Source organism: Eucyclogobius newberryi, unplaced genomic scaffold, assembly GCF_026437365.1.
Source record: "Eucyclogobius newberryi isolate DKJ021-1_F unplaced genomic scaffold, fEucNew1.0.hap1 SCAF_3, whole genome shotgun sequence".
In the NCBI taxonomy this organism is placed as follows: domain Eukaryota; kingdom Metazoa; phylum Chordata; class Actinopteri; order Gobiiformes; family Gobiidae; genus Eucyclogobius; species Eucyclogobius newberryi.
The window spans coordinates 22,994,525-23,013,854 of NW_027315945.1; the positions used below are offsets into that span (position 1 = coordinate 22,994,525).

Genomic DNA, 19,330 nt, shown 5'->3' on the forward strand with positions numbered 1-19,330 from the left:
GTGAAGGAGGTGTTTGGTGTGGGAGTCTAACAGCAGACCCACTGTATGTCTAGCCTGTGTGGACCTGTCGTCTGACTGAACCGGTGGGCTCTTTTTACCTGGAATCAGACATACTGTACATACTTTAACAGAACACGTAAAAATGGTCAAGGACACCAACTCACCTTACATCTGAAAGGTTTAAAGGTATTTATGAGCCTAGTCTGTATGTGTTTTCATTAGGTTGGTCTAATTCTTCATTAAATAGCTTACATTGCAAATGACAAATAAAACAAACAGGACTTTATTTCTAAATAGACAAAATAATAGACATATTTAACTAACCTAGTTAGGTTGTAATGTTGGAAGATGTAATATCATATTTTCGCACGATATCAGATGCAGGTCCAGAGCAATAACATTCGCGGGCGTTTCTGGGAAATGTAGTCTTTACCGCGTCAAACTGCGTCAGCGGAAGTGTTTTGTTCTGTTATCGAAGAGCTCAGTAGCATGTCTGTAGGTCACAACGAATAAGTAAAACATTTAACGCCGCAATGGAAGCTACTAACCAAGGTAATGTATGTTTATTCTGATGAATAGCTCTTTTGAACGTAGCCGAGCTGTTTGAGTCGCGTGTGATGTACATGTATGATTATAACATGGACGTGTTTTTATATGGTTCATTTGTGTGTTTGCCATGTTTACATCATTAACGGACCAAGCTACGACACCTTTGTGTTTATTTGGTTGAATACATCGTGGACATCTGTTGGTGCTGACTGCGGGTAAACACGGGAAAACACGGGTAATGTGTCTTAAGTGTTCGTGTCGTCTTTTCTCTGCAGCAGAAGAAGTTCAACTTCGGCATGTGGAGGTGGATGTCCTCATCCCGAAAATGATGAGAGAGAAAGCAAGAGAGCTCTGTGATGAGCAGGTGCAAGGTGAGCACACATAAGATAAGATAAGATATTCCTTTATTGTCCCACATGGGGAAATTTCATTGGTGCAACGCAGGTAGATACAGAGGTAGATACAGAAGAACAGATCACTTATAGGAAGTCTGAAAAACACTTTCAGTAGAAGATCTCCTATAAATAAATAAAAACTCCCATAGACAAATAAATAAATAAATAAATACCATTGCATGCATGATGTACACACGGACACATGATGGACACATGATGTACACACGGACACATGATGGACACATGAAGGACACACGGACACATGATGGACACATGATGGACACACGGACACATGATGGACACATGAAGGACACACGGACACATGATGTACACACGGACACATGATGTACACATGATGTACACACGGACACATGATGTACACATGATGGACACACGGACACATGATGTACACATGATGGACACAAGGACACATGATGTACACACGGACACATGAAGGACACATGAAGGACACATGAAGGACACACGATGGTCACACGATGGTCACACGATGGTCACACGATGGACACACGATGGACACACGATGGACACACAGAGACATAATGGACACACTAACACGATGGACACATGATGGACACATGGACACATGATGGTCACACAATGGACACGCGATGGTCACACGATGGACACGCGGAGACATAATGGACACACGGACACATGATGGTCACACAATGGACACACGATGGACACACGGAGACATAATGGACACACGGACACATGATGGGAACATGATGGACACACGGACACATGATGTACACATGATGGACACACGGACACATGATGTACACATGATGGACACACGGACATATGATGGACACATGATGAAGGACAAACGGACACATGATGTACACACGGACACATGATGTACACATGAAGGACACACGGACACATGATGTACACACGGACACATGATGTACACATGATGTACACACAGACACATGATGTACACACGGACACATGAAGGACACATGAAGGACACACGAAGGACACACGATGGACACACGATGGACACACGATGGACACATCATTATGGACACATGATGGACACATGGACACATGATGGTCACACAATGGACACGCGATGGACACACGGAGACATAATGGACACACGGACACATGGTCACACAATGGACACGCGATGGACACGCGATGGACACACAATGGACACACGGAGACATAATGGACACACGGACACATGATGGGAACATGATGGACACACGGACACATGATGGACACATGATGAAGGACAAACGGACACATGATGTACACACGGACACATGATGTACACATGAAGGACACATGAAGGACACACGATGGACACACGATGGTCACACGATGGTCACACGATGGTCACACGATGGTCACACGATGGACACACGATGGACACACGATGGTCACACGCTGGACACATGATGGACACACGATGGACACACAGGCACATGATGGGAACATGATGGACACACGATGGACACACGATGGACACATCATGATGGACACTCGATGGACACGCGATGGACACATGATGGACACACGATGGACACACTGACACATGATGGGAACATGATGGGAACATGATGGGAACATGATGGGAACATGATGGGAACATGATGGACACACGATGGACACATGATGGATACGCGATGGACACATGATGGACACACGGAGACATGATGGGAACATGATGGGAACATGATGGGAACATGATGGACACATGATGGACACATGATGGGAACATGATGGACACATGATAGACACACGATGGACACATGATGGACACACGGACACATGATGGTCACGTGATTGACACACGATGGACACACGATGGTCACGTGATGGACACACGATGGTCACATGATGGTCACATGTTGGACACATGATGGTCACATGTTGGACACATGATGGTTACATGTTGGACACATGATGGTCACATGTTGGACACATGATGGTCACATGTTGGACACATGATGGTCACATGATGGACACATGTTGGACACATGATGGTCACATGTTGGACACATGTTGGACACATGATGGTCACATGTTGGACACACGGATACATGGTCACATGATGGTCACATGATGGTCACATGATGGTCACATGATGGTCACATGATGGTCACATGATGGACACATGATGGTCACATGATGGACACAAGTGATGATTGTTCTATGAGAAGCCTTTCTGTGTCTTTCCCTGCGTTAGTTACACTGCCCTGGACCTTCCAAACAAAGATAAATCATCAACATCGAATTAAGATATTGGTTTGAACTAAATTAAAAATATTCAAATGTATTAGACCTACACGCTCATTTTGTTTATATTTTTTATATGTATTTATTCAATTAGTCTTTTTTGTGAGAACCCTGATCCACCCTCCCTGTGTGAAGGAGAGGTTTCGCAGGTCTTTCCTTCCTGCTGCTGTCAGACTTTATAACAAACACTGTTAGCCCTGAACACGTGTAATACTGATTTAACCATGTGCAATACCGTCATATTCATGTGCAATTACTGTCGTACTCACATGCAATAATGTCACATTCATGTGCATATAACTGATGTAAATAGAGTGTTTGACCATTATTATTAGTATTATATTGTCTTACGCTAGCTGTTTTTATTTTATTTTATCTTTATTTTTCCCCTCCATTCCTTATTAGGAAATGAGAGGTTTTGTCTATAGGAGTTTTTGTTTATAAGAGTTTTGTTTATAAGAGTTCTTCTATTAAGAGTGTTTTTTAAACTTCCTATAAGTTATCTGTCCTTTTCCTCTGTATCTACCTGCGTTGCAACAATGTGTGGACAATAAAGGAATATCTTATCTTCAATACAAAACACATGAACACAAAATATCTAACTGAAATCTCAATAAAACATTCTGTAAATTAACAAATAGATAAACACACACTTGGACTGGGACTTGGATATGGAATAAAATAATGCAAAGCACGAGCACTGGCATTGTGGGTAATCTTTTACAAGTGCTTTAAAGTCATTAAAATCCTTGAGTGTATCTAATTCAAATAGCCTCTGTGTTAATACTTGAATCATAATAAACACAGCACATGTACAGTTAGGTGCAGAAATATTTAAGCAACCCATAAATGACAACTTGATAATAATAATAATTAAAGCCGCAAGCGGCAATGATCGGCCCTCGCCACGCCGCCGCCGCCACGCCGCACGAGGAGGGGGCGCTAACGCGCCCCAATTGTCCTTTTATTACATCTACTGCTGAATCTGTGACGCTGTCACATCTCCCCTTTGTTTTACCATCAAAAAGCAATTTTATTTTGAATTCTTGGCAAAATGTGCGGCTTTGCCGCACAGAGACCGTGACTTTTTGAATAAAAATGTGGATACCTTTTGATGGTTCACCCCTGAAGATGAGTCTCACCAAATTTCAGGTTAATAGGGCTAACGCCCTGGGAGGAGTTTGTGAAAGTATAAAGTGTATACGTGTTCTGGCGGTTTCCCCATTGGAAAAACGTGGGAGGTTTTGGTCATCGCTACGGCAAAACCATAACAATTATGACATGGGTCTCATTGACTTTTTTGATGGGGATGCCAAAATTGAGTTTTGTGTCAAATTTCATATAATTTCGCAAAACTAAACATTTAACCTCCATATAAAATCTGTAGGGGGCGCTGTGGCGCCAAATTAATTTATTTCACTTCAAGTAGGTTTAAGGCAAAGAGTTTAACAACTGATTCTAATTTGACGCAATTTGGACTTTATCTGCGCAAACGGCAGAAATGTTAAATTTGGGAGATTTCTGAAATTCTAGCTAAAGTTTGCGGCTTCGCCGCTCAGAGACCGTGACAGGTATCAATGTAATTTGAATAACTTTTGATGTCCCACTCCTCAGTATCATTTTCACCAAATTTCAGCTTTTTAGAGCCAACGCCCTGGGAGGAGTTCGTAAAAGTACGACGTTTGGAAAAACTCCCGAGTCATGCTTAGCCATTTTTGAACCAATATGGCCGACATTTGGTTGGGCGGACGGCGTTGCCGTAATAATATTTTTTACTTCTCTTGTCACCATCTACCTCTGCGCCAAATTTCATGATTCTACGATCAGATTTTTTTTGGGTCATTTCCTATCTCTCAATGCATTTTTGGTACATTTGGGGGCGCTGACGCGCCAATTTTTTTTATTTTAGAAAAGGGAAATAGCCAGAATGTAGAGAGGCACGATTTTTAGAGGTGTGCAAATTTTTGTGACTTTTCGTCAATGTTCACTGGGTGAAAAATAGGGGGGTTGGTCCCGAGAAGAAAGAAAGAAGAAAGAAAGAAGAAAGAAATATAGCCGCAAGCGGCAATGATCGGCCCTCGCCACGCCGCCGCCACGCCGCCGCCACACCGCCGCCACGCCGCAAGAGGAGGGGGCGCTAACGCGCCCCAATTGTCCTTTTATTACGCCTACTGCTGAATCTGTGACGCTGTCACATCTTCTCCCCTTTGTTTTACCATCAAAAAGCAATTTTATTTTGAATTCTTGGCAAAATGTGCGGCTTTGCCGCACAGACACCGTGACTCTTTGAATGAAAATGTGGATAACTTTTGATGGTCTTGAAGATGAGTCTCACCAAATTTCAGGTTAATAGGGCTGACGCCCTGGGAGGAGTTTGTGAAAGTCTAAAGTGTAAACATGTTCTGGCGATTTCCCCATTGGAATAACATGAAAGGTTTCGGTCATCGTTACGGCAACGCCATAACAATTATGACATGAGTCATTGACTTTTTTGATGGGGATGCTAAAATTGAGTTGTGTGTCAAATTTCATATAATTTCGCAAAACTAAACATTTAACCTCCATATAAAATCTGTAGGGGGCGCTGTGGCGCCAAATGAATTTATTTCACTTCAAGTAGGTTTAAGGCAAAGAGTTTAACAACTGATTCTAATTTGACGCAATTCGGACTTTATCTGCGCAAACGGCAGAAATTTTAAATATGGGAGATTTCTGAAATTCTAGCTACAGTTTGCGGCTTCGCCGCACAGAGACCGTGAGAGGTATCAATGTAATTTGGATAACTTTTGATGTCCCACTCCTCAGTAGCATTTTCACCAAATTTCAGCTTTTTAGGGCCAACGCCCTGCGAGGAGTTCGTAAAAGTACGACGTTTGGAAAAACTCCGAAGTCATGTTTAGCCATTTTTGAAGCAATATGGCCGACATTTGGTTGGGCGGACGGCGTTGCCGTAATAATATTTTTTACTTCTCTTGTCACCATCTACCTCTGCGCCAAATTTCATGATTCTACGATCAGATTTTTTTTGGGTCATTTCCCATCTCTCAATGCATTTTTGGTACATTTGGGGGCGCTGACGCGCCAATTTTTTTAATTTTAGAAAAGGGAAATAGCCAGAATGTAGAGAGGCACGATTTTTAGAGGCGTGCAAATTTTTGTGACTTTTCGTCAATGTTCACTGGGTGAAAAATAGGGGGGTTGGTCCCGAGAAGAAGAAAGAATAATATTCCGATGCGAAAACAATGTTTCCCATTTTTCAAATATCATAAACTATACATTTTCGGAAAGCGCTCGCGCTTTCCTACCTCATGGTGTGGGCCCCTGGTCACTGACGGGTACTTTCGTTAATTTTGAGTGGGCTCCGCCCACTTTGTGTTTTTGGCCCTCTATACAGTAATAATGTTCAATTTTTGCCTTACATGCTTATATGCACGGAACATGCAAGAGATGGGGAACGTATTCGTGAGCTACTTAGCGCAAATGAGTGCTTTACATTTTATATGGGGATGACGACCGCTTCGCGGTCGTCATCCCAATGTAAAGTGCTCGTTTAGTGCGAACTTTTGCACGGGCTTCGCCCGTTTACAACGGTAATGTTCCATTTTCCTACAACTAATTAGTATGCACGGGGCGTGCATGAGTGGAGGAGTGCGTTAGTGAGTGTTTGGAAGTGGGCGAGCGCTTCGCGCTCGATTTTGTGCGCACTACGTGCGCACTTTCGCAGCCGTGCTTCGCACGGCCTTACGAGATTAATAGGCCTCTCGCCAGCTTGTGGCGCTCGGGCCTAATAATATTCCGATGCGAAAACAATGTTTCCCATTTTTCAAATATCATAAACTATACATTTTCGGAAAGCGCTCTAAATGAGCACTTTAAAGTGCTCATTTAGTGCGCACTTTTGCACGGGCTTTGCCTGTTTACAACGGTAATGTTCCATTTTCCTACTACTAATTAGTATGCACGGGGCGTGCATGAGTGGAGGAGTGCGTTAGTGAGTGTTTGGAAGTGGGCGAGCGCTTCACGCTCGATTTCGTGCGCACTTTCGCAGCCGTGCTTCGCACGGCCTTACGAGATTAATAGGCCTCTCGCCAGCTTGTGGCGCTCGGGCCTAATAATAATCTTAAAAATAATAATAATAATAATTAAAGCCGCGGTAGCGGCGATAATGGCTCTTGCCTCCCGCGCGCCCATGTCTTCTGCTGCGTTCTGCGGCATACCAAACGACGCTCAGTAATTCACCTTTGATGATTGCGTAGTCTGCGATTCAAATAGTAGTTTAGTAGTAGTAGACCCGAGACGATGTTCAGGGGGTCAAAAATACCCAAGTTGTGGCAGAAAGAATAAAGTCTAAAGAATAAAGCCAAAAGAATAAAGCCAAAAGAATAATAATTATAATGCTAATGGTAACGCTAAGAGAGTAAATGTCCCATCAAAATAAAAGAGGAAGTGAAGGCATTCATTGCGCCCCTGCTGGCCAATAGTGAAGAATATACAATATCTGTAATGCACTTTTTTCATGGCGTCTCGAGGAGAATATAAACCATGAGTTTCAAACAAATCAGACAATGTTGAGTTTTTCACACAATGGGTAGGGGGCGCTATAGAGTAAATTTGTTACATGGGTATTTATTTCCAATCAGACCATAAAAATGCATTAGTGAGTGAAATATGAGCTCCGTAGATCAATTCCATTAGGCGTGACTTGTCCTAGAAAAAACAGGAAATTAAGCCTTTTTTGAGGGCGTGTTACGCGGAGACCGTAAAAAATATCATTTTTTTAAAATATTCATTAAATGTCTTTAGATGCAGAAGGTGTTGTTTTGAGCTTGATCAGACAAAAAACCTAGGACAAGTACGATTTTGAAGAAAAAAAAAAGTCAAACGTGGCAGTGCCACTTTGATTCAACATGGCTGACTTCCTGTTTACCATAGAGCGATGCTGCCAGGTGTGTTTGACTCGTCAAAGGTCAGAGGTCAAAGGTAGCTCTATCATTGTCCCAAGTCTCATGTGCCTAGGCCAAAGATTAAGCGTTTCATGTTTTTTCTTTTTTGAACTAGTTGGCACTGTTGCGATGGGCGTTCTCGCAACCTCCATTTTATTGGAGTTCGGGCCGAGCCGATCGCGGCTATGTCCCCATGTGTGACCTATGTCCCCATGTGTGACCTATGTCCCCATGTGTGACCTATGACCCCATGTGTGACCTATGACCCCATGTGTGACCTATGACCCCATGTGTGACATTCATCAATGTTAGGGGGTCAAAAATGCCCGAGTTGTGGCAAAATGACCATGAAAGAATAATAATAAAAAGAAGAAATAAGAAACCTGGCAAGAACAAAGACTCGTCACATTCCATTCCATGGAATGGCTCGAGCCAATAATAATTTGCTACATTACAAGCACTACTGCCAAAATGTTGCTACACATTAAAAACTTCTTCAAACACTTTTCAGCAGTTTTCAGCACAATTTTAGTCACATTTTACATCATTCACATATGACATTTTGTAAAACTGAATTTAGTCCTGTTAAACTGCAATCCACGTTTTTTTATCCCCCACGGCCAATCAGTAGAGAGCGAGGAGCAGATGCATCACTGAGTCCCGTGCATCAGCTAAACACCTAAGAATTTAAATGTAATGAAGTACAATAATTACATTTATTACATGTAATACATTACAATTACACTAAAAAGCTTCTGAAAAAAGTCAAATTGCAGTAATGTGAGTAGTTGTAATAGTTGCAATCAAGTTAAAAAATATAAAATAAAAATTATAAATGTATCTCGCGTACGTACTGATAACACATAATAAAGATGAAACGAGTATTTTGCGTGTGCCTAACGGCATCTGTTTTCAAAAAGTATGTAGGAAATTGATGCATATGAAAGCTGTGAATCTGGCCTCGTGTGCTGCTGTGGTCTCTGTGTTCCTGGACGTGAGGCTGAGCGCTTGCTCCTGCACCCAGACATGATGCACGTACAGACGGTGGCTGTGTGAGGACGGAAACCCCCTCGAATCACTACTTTTTCATCCCACTCATTTTCACACCACATCCCCTGACCTCCGTACGATTACCTGTGTGTGGGACGGCCGTATACAAACACAATTTCCTGTGTGAACGTCTATATCGTTACATATTCTGGTTGAATGCCATTTGTTCCGTCGTAGAATTGTGGCTTCACCTGAAATTTTTGATGTTTTCAAAAAATAAACATTTACTGGGGGAAAAAACATCTAGATTTTTTATTTCTTTTTTGTACTTTTTTAACTGGCTTGACAATGTTTTAATTTATTGTATTAATATTCTGTTTTACATTGTCCTAATGAGGTTCAGATGGTACGATGTGTAAATCTTAAGCATGCACCTGCTGTGATCAGTTCCTAAAGCCCGGTCGCTTAAAATTCAGAGCCTCTTTATATATACATTGTCCTATCCTTCTGCTTTTTTGTGTGTGTGATCTGAAAGCCGCCCCTCAGCAGCCTTGCACCAGGGGACAGGCGTTCGCTGATTAGATTAGTCGCACTGTTCTGCTCCTCTAAATTGGTTTTGCGCTCGTTTTTTTTGTATCCACATTTGCATCCTGATGAAAGTGTCTGTGTGATGACAATACAGATCCCACTGATAAAGCCAATTAAGAAGTCAGTGGCTCAGAGGGGACGAAGGCAGTGCTTTTAATCAGAGCCTTGAGAAAGGGCGTGCTAAAAAGGTGAAGACTCAAACTCTTCAACACCTTGTTTACAGTAAGAAACGTGCACTCTCACTCTGGATCACAGTGCGAGTCAGAGCTCCCAAGTCGCTGAAGCGCCCTCGAGGATCGTCTCGAGCGACATCCAGGCTTTTATTTGATTAATTTCTGTTTATTGTACTTAAATGATCTACACAATCAAATGTAAATATGAAATCAGTTCTTGTGTCCTTTTTTCCAGCTTTCACCCATTGCTGTAAAGACTCTGGTTTCTTTATGGTGTTCAAATGTCGGGAGGAAAATGCGTCCTTAAAAGATTGTCTCACAAAACAGTACGTATTTATTTGAGCAATTATAAGCTAATAATGTGTTTTTAATATCAATAATTTGCTTTGTTTTACTACAACAGCTATCAAGACCCTGTCTTTTTTGAAGAGTGCAAGAAGGAGTATATCCAGGAGAAGTTGGAATTTCAACGAACTGGGATCCCAAGCAAACAGAGGAAACAAAAATTACCAGCGAGCATGTGATGAGTTTATGTTAAGAGTTCACACCTTCAGTGTAGAGCTCGCAGAGAAGGTATTGTGTGATTTACGGCAGCAAAACTTGATTAGTCAGCTATTCTAGTCATTACAAATAAAACTAAATAGATTGGGGCAAATGGGGCTCCATTTACTTTGCTCAAAGTGTGACAAACACAAACCTTTACGTGCATCTGAATAATACATTCAACAGTGTGTCGTTTTTGGAAAAGAAGACACACAACTATGACGCAACTATGTTTGTCTCATCAGGTGTAATGGACAGATGTATAAACAAGTAAAATGTGTACTTTAATATAAATATTTGAAAAAACAATAAACTTTAAATATTCAGTTCAGTTTTGAATCTTTGCAATTTTTCCTAGTTCCCTCACATAGTTAAGAACCCCAACCTTGTACAACTCCCTGAAGTCAGACTGTTCACTGCTTCCTGGTTTAGTCCTTCCACATACACAGGTCAAACCCATTCTAAAAGGTAAAAAGGCAAAAAAATGGTAAACTTAAGTCGATTTCTATGAGTCATTTAATTTATTGTATTTACAAACAGTCCGAAGTGCAGTAAATTTAAAATATAATTCCATATCTACTATACATTGCATTTGGTTTGCAAATTGTTTACAGAAGTATGAAACTACTGCTGTAAATAAATAAAAAAAAAACAATCTTAGAAAGACCAGTTCCCTCACAAAAACATCTCAACATCATGGGTCTTTGTGCTTTATGCACAGTCATGAGTCAACACTGCGTTACATACACGGTGCAGCCAGTATCACAGGCAGCTCTGAAAACCTCCAGAAATTACTTCAGCATCACATTAAAAAGGAAAACGGTGGTTTGGAGTGCAAAACTGCATTTTGGCAGAGTACTAAAGCCCACCATATATATTTATACAATATACACATTCCTCTGCAATCGATCTTTGATAGTATGCTAAATGTATCATATTTTACATCAGCACAAAGCACACTTTACACATCTTCTATTTTAAAATGTTCACAAACTAAAAATCATGTTCATCATTGGGAGTGCAAGGAAAATGTGTTCTGTAATTGTCTTTGTCATTTGGAAAACCACACATGACGGTCAATGTCCGGTGTAAGCTAGGTGTTTGAGCAGTTGAGATAAACGTGATCGTACACATTATTATAGTTCCTTCGTCACTACTCTCACATTTGGGGATGACAGTTGATTGAATAAAAACAAGGTTATATATTGTAATCTACAGTTATTGTCTGTTGTGAAAATTAGTTCCCTCTTCGATGATTGTGAATTTATTGACATAGAATTATGCATTACATGGGTTTTTCCATTAAAGAGAATAAAGACAGCAGTTTAACATTACTCTGATCAGCTGAAGTGGCAAAGCCCTGCAACGACTGTGGCCCACATATGAACACACAATACTCTGATGCTAAATGCATGGACAAACCTATAGTATGCATGCTTTACAGATGTATGCATACATAGAGAAGATTGACAGATACAGACACCAATTCTGCTTAAGGGCATTAGGACATGTTCCTCTGCCAAAAGAGTCCATAAATAAAGAGCACAGAGGAGCTAAATTAAGCATAATACACAGACAAAGTCATTACCTCAAAAAGGCCACTTTTGGCCCCGTTGATCCCAACCAGTAGGTCCAGTCAGTTCCAGCCCAAAGAGGTGTTTTGTCAGTTTAAGGCAGGTAAGGTGGTAACTGGCAGGATTAAGAGTTTCTTATCCTTTCATACAAATCTTCCCTTCAAGGTGCGGACATGCGTTTGAGTGAGGGGTCCGCTCAGTAGGGCTTAGCCCACTCTGTGTTGGGTGGGCTCTTGGGACTGCAGTGTCCCATTGAAGACGATGAGTTGGAGTTGGAGTGTCCCTCCCAGAACAGAGCGTCACTGGGTTTGGGGGGGCTGGGGAATGACCTGGAGCTGTCGTCCAGAGAGGCCTGGTTCAGAGGGGGAGGGGGCAGCACCACAGAGCAGGAGTCTGTGCCCAGCAGAGCCTCTCCTGTGCAGTACTGGGACGGCCACGGCCCGTTGTACCAACAGTCCTCTTTCAGGCTGTCTGCTAGAGCCCCTGAGGACAGCGCCGCAGGCGAGCGACTCGAGCAGGAGGGGAGCGGAGGGGTGCATGGGGGCTGAGACAGCGATGCCCTTGAAACTTGGTTGTTGTTCTTTTCCACATCATCCAGACACTGCACTGGGACTTTGGAATTGACTAGGGAGATGAGGAAGTATATAAGAAGAGAGATCAGTGATGTTTTCATTACAGCTTTGAGTTACTGAAATGGTTTCAACTGGGGAGAAGTGGTTTATCTACAGAAATGAAGAACTGTCAGTGTGGCGTAAACTATTTTTTCAGACTTTTTTTTGTTAAAACAAGAGTATTATACTAAAACTAGAAACATTTCACATTAAAACAAGAACAATTTCTTGTTTTAACAACTTTATTTTCTCATTTTAACGACTATTTACAACATATTTCAGTCATATTGTTGCAGGGGAAAAGCCACAGGTCCTTTACTTAGTGCTTGTGTTCAGTGACACACGTACATCCAGAGTGCGTTGTCTCAGTGTTGGTGCTGCATCTCGTAGTTAGCCACATTCCTCTGGTTCACAATCTGCGGGACAAACCCCCTGTTGTCAGTGTCACTCAAGTGCGTGCATTACGACATCTTGAATTCATTATCAGACGCAGAACCAACAAAGAGTCGCAAGGCGCTCCTGTTCTGAGGCGCAGTGGCACGTCTAAAAGATGACCCTTGTGTTGAGTGTCACTAAACACAAGCAAATGTAAAAGCACCTAGCAGATCGCTCTCCCGCTTGAGTGACATGCCCTTTATAAAACTTGATATTAGCGAAACATGTTCATGTTAAAAGTCGTTAAAACGTGAAACTTTTCGTTATAACATGAACATGTTTTAATTTAATACTTTCTTGTATCAACGAAAAAGCCTGAAAACAATGTTTACGGCACACTGGCAGTTCAACATTTCCTCATTTATCTAATATGGGTGTCGAGAGATTACATGTCAGGGAGTATTTTACATGCAGTTACATGACAATAGGTTATTTCCTTGATTTTACATGTTAATTATAGAAACAGCTGAACTTGTACCATGGTTTCATAGCCTTTAAAGTTACAACCTAAGTCTTCATGCAACTATTGTACCATAAAAACTATTCACTATTTGAATATGACATCTTGTATTTTGGGCAGCATTCAAACTTATTCAGAGAAAACTCAGTTGAACAAATCCAATCAAAGAAACCTCTGAGCAGAAGATAAGCCTTTCGTCTCCATAATTTCCATGCAAAAACAAATGTCCTAATCTCACATACACCATTGCTTTGCTATCAAATAATCATTTGGAGCAAATAATAAAGTTTAAATGACAGTATCTTCTTCAGTACCTCTCTTCCTCCACACATCATCTATCCATCCATCCCTGCCCGCTACTCTTCCAGGAGAGGGTCTCCTGAGTCTAGGATTTGAATAAAAGTGATTCCAAAGCAGGAACATTAGAAGAATACAAATGCACAATATGAGTGAACAGAAGCCCCCCTCTGCCCCTCCCAACTTCACTCTCAACTGTTTTTCTTCTCTCGCTCTATCTGCCTCATCTAAGTTACAGGATTAGCCTCTTATTCAGAGGAATAAATAGATTTATTTTCTTGCCATATTTCATACTAATTTTCACCTCCTGGTCTGCTCCTCTGACACACCGAGGGAACTGACAACAATGGTAATATGTCCTTGAATATATCCTCTCTGAACGATGGCAGAACAGCCGCTTTCTTGACATCTTTTGTCAAAGTGTTTGAATACTTTGATAATATCTGCTGTCTTATCACACCTCAACACAAACTGTCAAAAAGCATACTCAAGAACAGTGACTTCTTTAGTTATTTCAAATGAAACATGTTGCTCAGATTTTTTATAAGCTTGTTTTTCTGCAACAAAAAAACTGACATTACACCAACCAAGTATTAGTTACATGACTTGCTTTTTCAAATAAAAGATAACTATAATATGACTTAAGTTAAAGGTTTATTATCAATAATCTGGATGTTTCAGTATAGTTATTATACAGTAGTTATATAGAGTTGTGGGACAGTGAAGAGGGAAATAGGGCAATTAATTGAATCCCACAAGACAAGTTGTAGTTGCATCCATTCTAATGCATATATTAGGTTAAAAAAATCGAATATATGCATTTATAATAAATTTACATTTAATGAAGAAAAGAAAAAGTTAGATAGATTTTAAAATGTACAGTATTTACAGCAAAATAAAAAGACAGTATTTTATAACATTCTTATGTAAGTTTGAGATGAATCCTACAAGGCAGCATGCAGTACTGATGTTTTCCTCACCTTGTCTTAGTTTTCGTATCAATCCATTTTGGTGCTTTAACTCCGAGTGTAGATGGGAGACTTCACAGCGCAAAGCTTCATACGTCTGTATGGCATTCTCTCTGCACACACAGATTTGGATACAATTATGCATTGGTTTAAGTAGCATGTGTGTGTAATTAGCACCATCTCAGCCAGATTTAAACTGTTATTTTCTTTAAATGGAGATCGGTCGATTGATTGGTTGGTGGATTATATTTTGTAAATTTCATCAATTGAAATTCCTGCAACATTTAATTTTGTTTTGGAGAAGAAGATTTTTTTTTTTATAAATAATATTAAGTTGGAGTTCTTTCATGCAATTAAGCAATATCACAATTAGGACAACAAAAATAAATGCAATTTATGTTGTTGTATTGAAAATACCACAACAACCATTTCCAAATTTCCAAATGGTTGCAATTTAGACTGCTGGCCTGGATCTCTATCATGATTAAAATGAGCTTATTGCTCAGCCCCAATCACAATATAATAAACCATATATTGTAAGCCGGTTACTGTATATATTGTTTAATGAGATGCAGTGTGATGCACAGACCCATTTAGATGTGAGGGGGGTTTGAATACATTTGGAAAAACTATTATGTGCTAATGCAAACACTGTTTTCTGAAGAAATCCAAACCATCACACACAAAAGGCCCTACATCTCGTCATCACTTTGAATTAAACAGAAAATAAGTCTTTACCTATAATGATAAGGTAAATACTTCTCGGCAATGAGAATTTAACACTGCACAAAAATAGCTTATTAAAAAAAATATATAAGCATTTGCGGAAGGTGTAAGAGTAATTATTCAAGGAGTATTTCCATTGAAACATGAATACATCAATTATATTTGTTCTGATCAAAGTTTCTGTAGCTCATATTGGATACAGACACTGCTTGAAGCTGCACCATCCTCTGGTGGACAAAACAAACAACTACACTAAACAGTCTTGTATCCTTGATCTTAACAAAGCATAAATAACTATTTACTATGTTTACCACTAGTTGTGTCAGGGATGTCAACATTGTCTTTTTCAGATAAACACAAACTTGGAGTGGTCTAAGACTATGGAAAAAAAAATACTAAAATGTACAGCTAATGTATGCAAAAATTTGGTCATACGAAGCAGGTTCACATCTCGCTTTGTCAACCCCAGATATTCTCAATAAATCTGTGCATGTGCAGAACAGGGGGAGGTTAGCGCATTATGAGGAACTGTCAATCATAATCGATATCAATCAATCAATAGTATGCGAGGAAATAAGCGATAAATATAAGACAAAGGAAACGCAAGCGCTGCGTTCGTGGGAAATATTCAGTTGGCGACCAATCACAAGGAGTTACGCCATGGAGAAAGTTTAGTTGATTCATTGATAAAAAAGACTAAAGCACAAATGTGCTAAAGTCATGAATAACATGATCCAGCACCAGGGACTGAATAAATGGCACTAATGTGTGTGTCAAGCAGCGCGTAAAATGTGCAGCACTTTACATTTTAGTGTATAATTCTGTACATATTTTATGTATTTAATGTAATACAGTACGATTCAATAATGGGCATATTCTATCTAGGAATCAAAGTGTAGCCTATTTAAATATTATCCTCCTCTTTAGAGGATAATATAAGCATCAATATAAGAAGTATGTGCCGTTGCTTATGCATTTCGTTTCCTCATTTCTCCCCGCTTCTCTCTCACACTAGCAACTTGCTCGGCTGGATTCTTGTCACCGATTGATCAAAGTGTCATCTTCTTATCTTATTCATCTTTATCTTACTACCTGGTCCGGAGCAGGTTATCAGTTCAGAGCATGTTGCCAGGGAGATCTGCCCCTTTAGAAAGTGATCCAGCTTCATAGTCTATGGTCTAAATTTTGGCCAATTTGAGCACTGCCCTGATTTGTATTACTTATTTTATAGTATTTGCTGTACAGAAATGGTATCACACAGATCATTGTTTTTACAACTTGACAACTGAAAGACACAAACAAGGTCCGACCTCTGAGGATTAAAGGAACGCTGCATAAAAACATTACCTGGCATTAAACTTTAAACCACAGATTTGGTCCATGTCAGGTCCGTTAGGCTCAGGGGGGTCTTCCTAAAAAAATGAATAAAACGACAACAATTTTACAATTTAATATAAACATTCTTCATCCAGTAGTTCTGTCACACAAGAGGACTCACCCCACTCTTCTCCAGTAGTCTGCTATTCTCCAGTGTCACTTTTTCCAGCTCTTCCTGCAGTTTATGGATCTTGATCTCCGTGCTGACCCTGTCCACCTGCCAGTAGTCCTGCGGGCTGTTCAAGCTTTTCATCACTGGAGACATACAAATGATTTTCATTGATTTAGTTTGTATTTCAACAGTTAAGAAAAAACATTTCCAGTGTTAAAAAAAATCTTGATCTAAACTACAGTATTGGTCTATCTTGTTTCTTACAATTATAATTTGTTGTATTATAATAACATATGTTGATATTCATGCAGATGTGGCCTGTACCTTGACTTGTCTCCATCTCCGTCTTCAGCTGCAGCAGTTCCAGCTCTTTGGCCTGTAGCTGCTCCGTCAGTGTCCGCTCACTCTCACTCTTCTCCTTTTTCTGACAGAAATCACAGGAACAGGTCAGAGCCAACATTCCTTCAAGCACACACAAGCTGAATAATATTTGTAGAGACATATTTGGTAATAGTAATATAAACAAAATACTACGTACACTGGTTTCATACAGCTATACCATAGGTAATTGTAATACGTAGATGACAGAAGTTTCAAGCAGATGGAGGGCAGCTGGAATATTATGAATTATATAACTAAACACAATGTAATCAATTGGGTAATCTGGCTCTCATCATCGTGTGTCATCATCACATTCTAAAACATGAAAACCACTGATATATCTGACGTTTCATAAAGTTCACAATATAAGTAAACATTTAGGTACCAGTTTGTTGAGTTCCAACTGCAGATCCTCCTTCTCGATATAGATACCTCTGTAGGCACTGAAGGCCTTGTTCACATACTGAGGACCCTCTGGAGGAAGTGCATCTGGTCTAAAAAGCTGCACATACAAAATAAATCCATTTCAGATGTTGGAGCTACATAAGTATAACATGATAATTACCGTGATCACAGTAAGACAAATGTATAAAACAATTTGCATGTTCTGATTTGCACTTTGATCTCGGTTCAGACCAAGGTCTGGTTCTGTGTAGATGAATGTGACACTTCTGTACCAGTGTCCAGGAAGTGATTTAAACATGCACGGAGGAACAAATACAAGGAAAGAGAGTGAGAGAGTTGCTCAAACTCTCACTCTTGTATATTGAGCCACTTTATCACCATGGCAGCAGCTGAAGCCGGTTCTGAGCTCTGGCTTTCCTCAAGAATCAAATTAGTTACCCTAACCCTGAATATAGGAATGAGTGACAATAGAGTACTTACTAAAATGGTATCTCATCTTGAGTAGATTAACTTCAATCCAATGATATTTGTTCTTATAAGCAAAACATTCTCTGCATTAATGTGAGCTCTTATTGTCATGATAAACAATAGAGTCAGCTCTAGGTAAAATTGAGCTGATCTTGTTTTAGGAACATGATGTGAAACTAGAAGTTCAAACTTCTGGACCTTGGTATGGACTGACTCTTTTTTTTATTATTTCAATATTTTCCAATCACAGTATAATATATATTTTGGCAGAGCTTGGTAGGCTGTTTTCAGAGTTATTTCTCATTGTTTTTCAGCTTTGACAGTAGGTCACTTAAATTTGATTCTAGCTCACTTTTCAAATCTTTTATAGACTATCACATTGTATTCTTGTCTAGAGTGCCTAATCTATTAAATGTGTACCTTATCCTCAAGCTGCTTTACTCTCTTCCTCAGCAGTGTATTCTCCCTCTCTGTGTCTCGGAGCCTTTTCTTGATGTCCTCGTAGGCTGTGACCAGAGCAAAGTGAGAAGCGACAGATTCATCTCCAGCACACACGGACACCGGACTCTCTCCAGCCGCAGTGGAGGCCGTCTCACATTTAAGGATGCATATGTCATCATCCACAGTCAGGGGCTCCATATCGGCGGAAGCCTACAGTGTGTAGCAGGTAGAAAACATGCAGAGGAGAGTTATGACAAAATATAACTGAGCGATTCTTTTTTCATTACGTAGGTCTTTATGGGGGCAGGGGTAGGCTACAGGAAACAGCATAATGATATGTGTCATTACAATGAAATGCAAGTTATGTTGACATATTTTGTTGCCTTGTTCATCACCCCTAAACAATAAATATTTGAATAGGATATTTTACCACACCAAAAATACACGGAAGAAACAACAGACTAATGAAAAATATGACCTCTGATCAGTTAAATGAAAGTGAAGGAATACAAAGCGATCATTTAGGTTCGTTTTCATGTCAAACCAGTTGAGCCAATTGTCCATAATGCAACAAACAGTGATAATAATATAATATATGATTTCATCCAAAATGTGTTTCTATT

General features: G+C 40.1%; 2 protein-coding genes across 3 annotated transcripts; one reads left to right on the forward strand and one right to left on the reverse strand.

The window, feature by feature from the left end:
- Positions 1–422: 422 nt before the first annotated feature.
- cmc1 (C-x(9)-C motif containing 1) lies at positions 423–10,708 on the forward strand. 2 transcript variants are annotated; one of them, XM_072460403.1, is made up of 4 exons: positions 423–552; positions 828–920; positions 10,145–10,235; positions 10,313–10,708. In XM_072460403.1, the coding sequence occupies exons 1-4, from the start codon at positions 534–536 to the stop codon at positions 10,431–10,433; spliced, it is 324 nt and encodes a 107-aa protein (XP_072316504.1). In that variant the 5' UTR covers positions 423–533; the 3' UTR covers positions 10,434–10,708. The 2 variants fall into 2 exon arrangements, with proteins under 2 accessions (XP_072316504.1, XP_072316503.1); XM_072460402.1 differs by having other exon boundaries at positions 428–552; positions 825–920; positions 10,313–10,698.
- Positions 10,709–10,950: 242 nt separating this feature from the next.
- azi2 (5-azacytidine induced 2) lies at positions 10,951–18,957 on the reverse strand. The gene is made up of 7 exons (XM_072460360.1): positions 18,687–18,957; positions 17,779–17,895; positions 17,337–17,436; positions 17,022–17,155; positions 16,871–16,935; positions 14,810–14,910; positions 10,951–12,650 (listed from the first exon to the last, which is right to left on the reverse strand). Exons 1-7 carry the CDS (start codon positions 18,903–18,905, stop codon positions 12,223–12,225), a joined length of 1,164 nt encoding a protein of 387 aa, XP_072316461.1. The 5' UTR covers positions 18,906–18,957; the 3' UTR covers positions 10,951–12,222.
- Between the last annotated feature and the right edge of the window lie 373 nt (positions 18,958–19,330).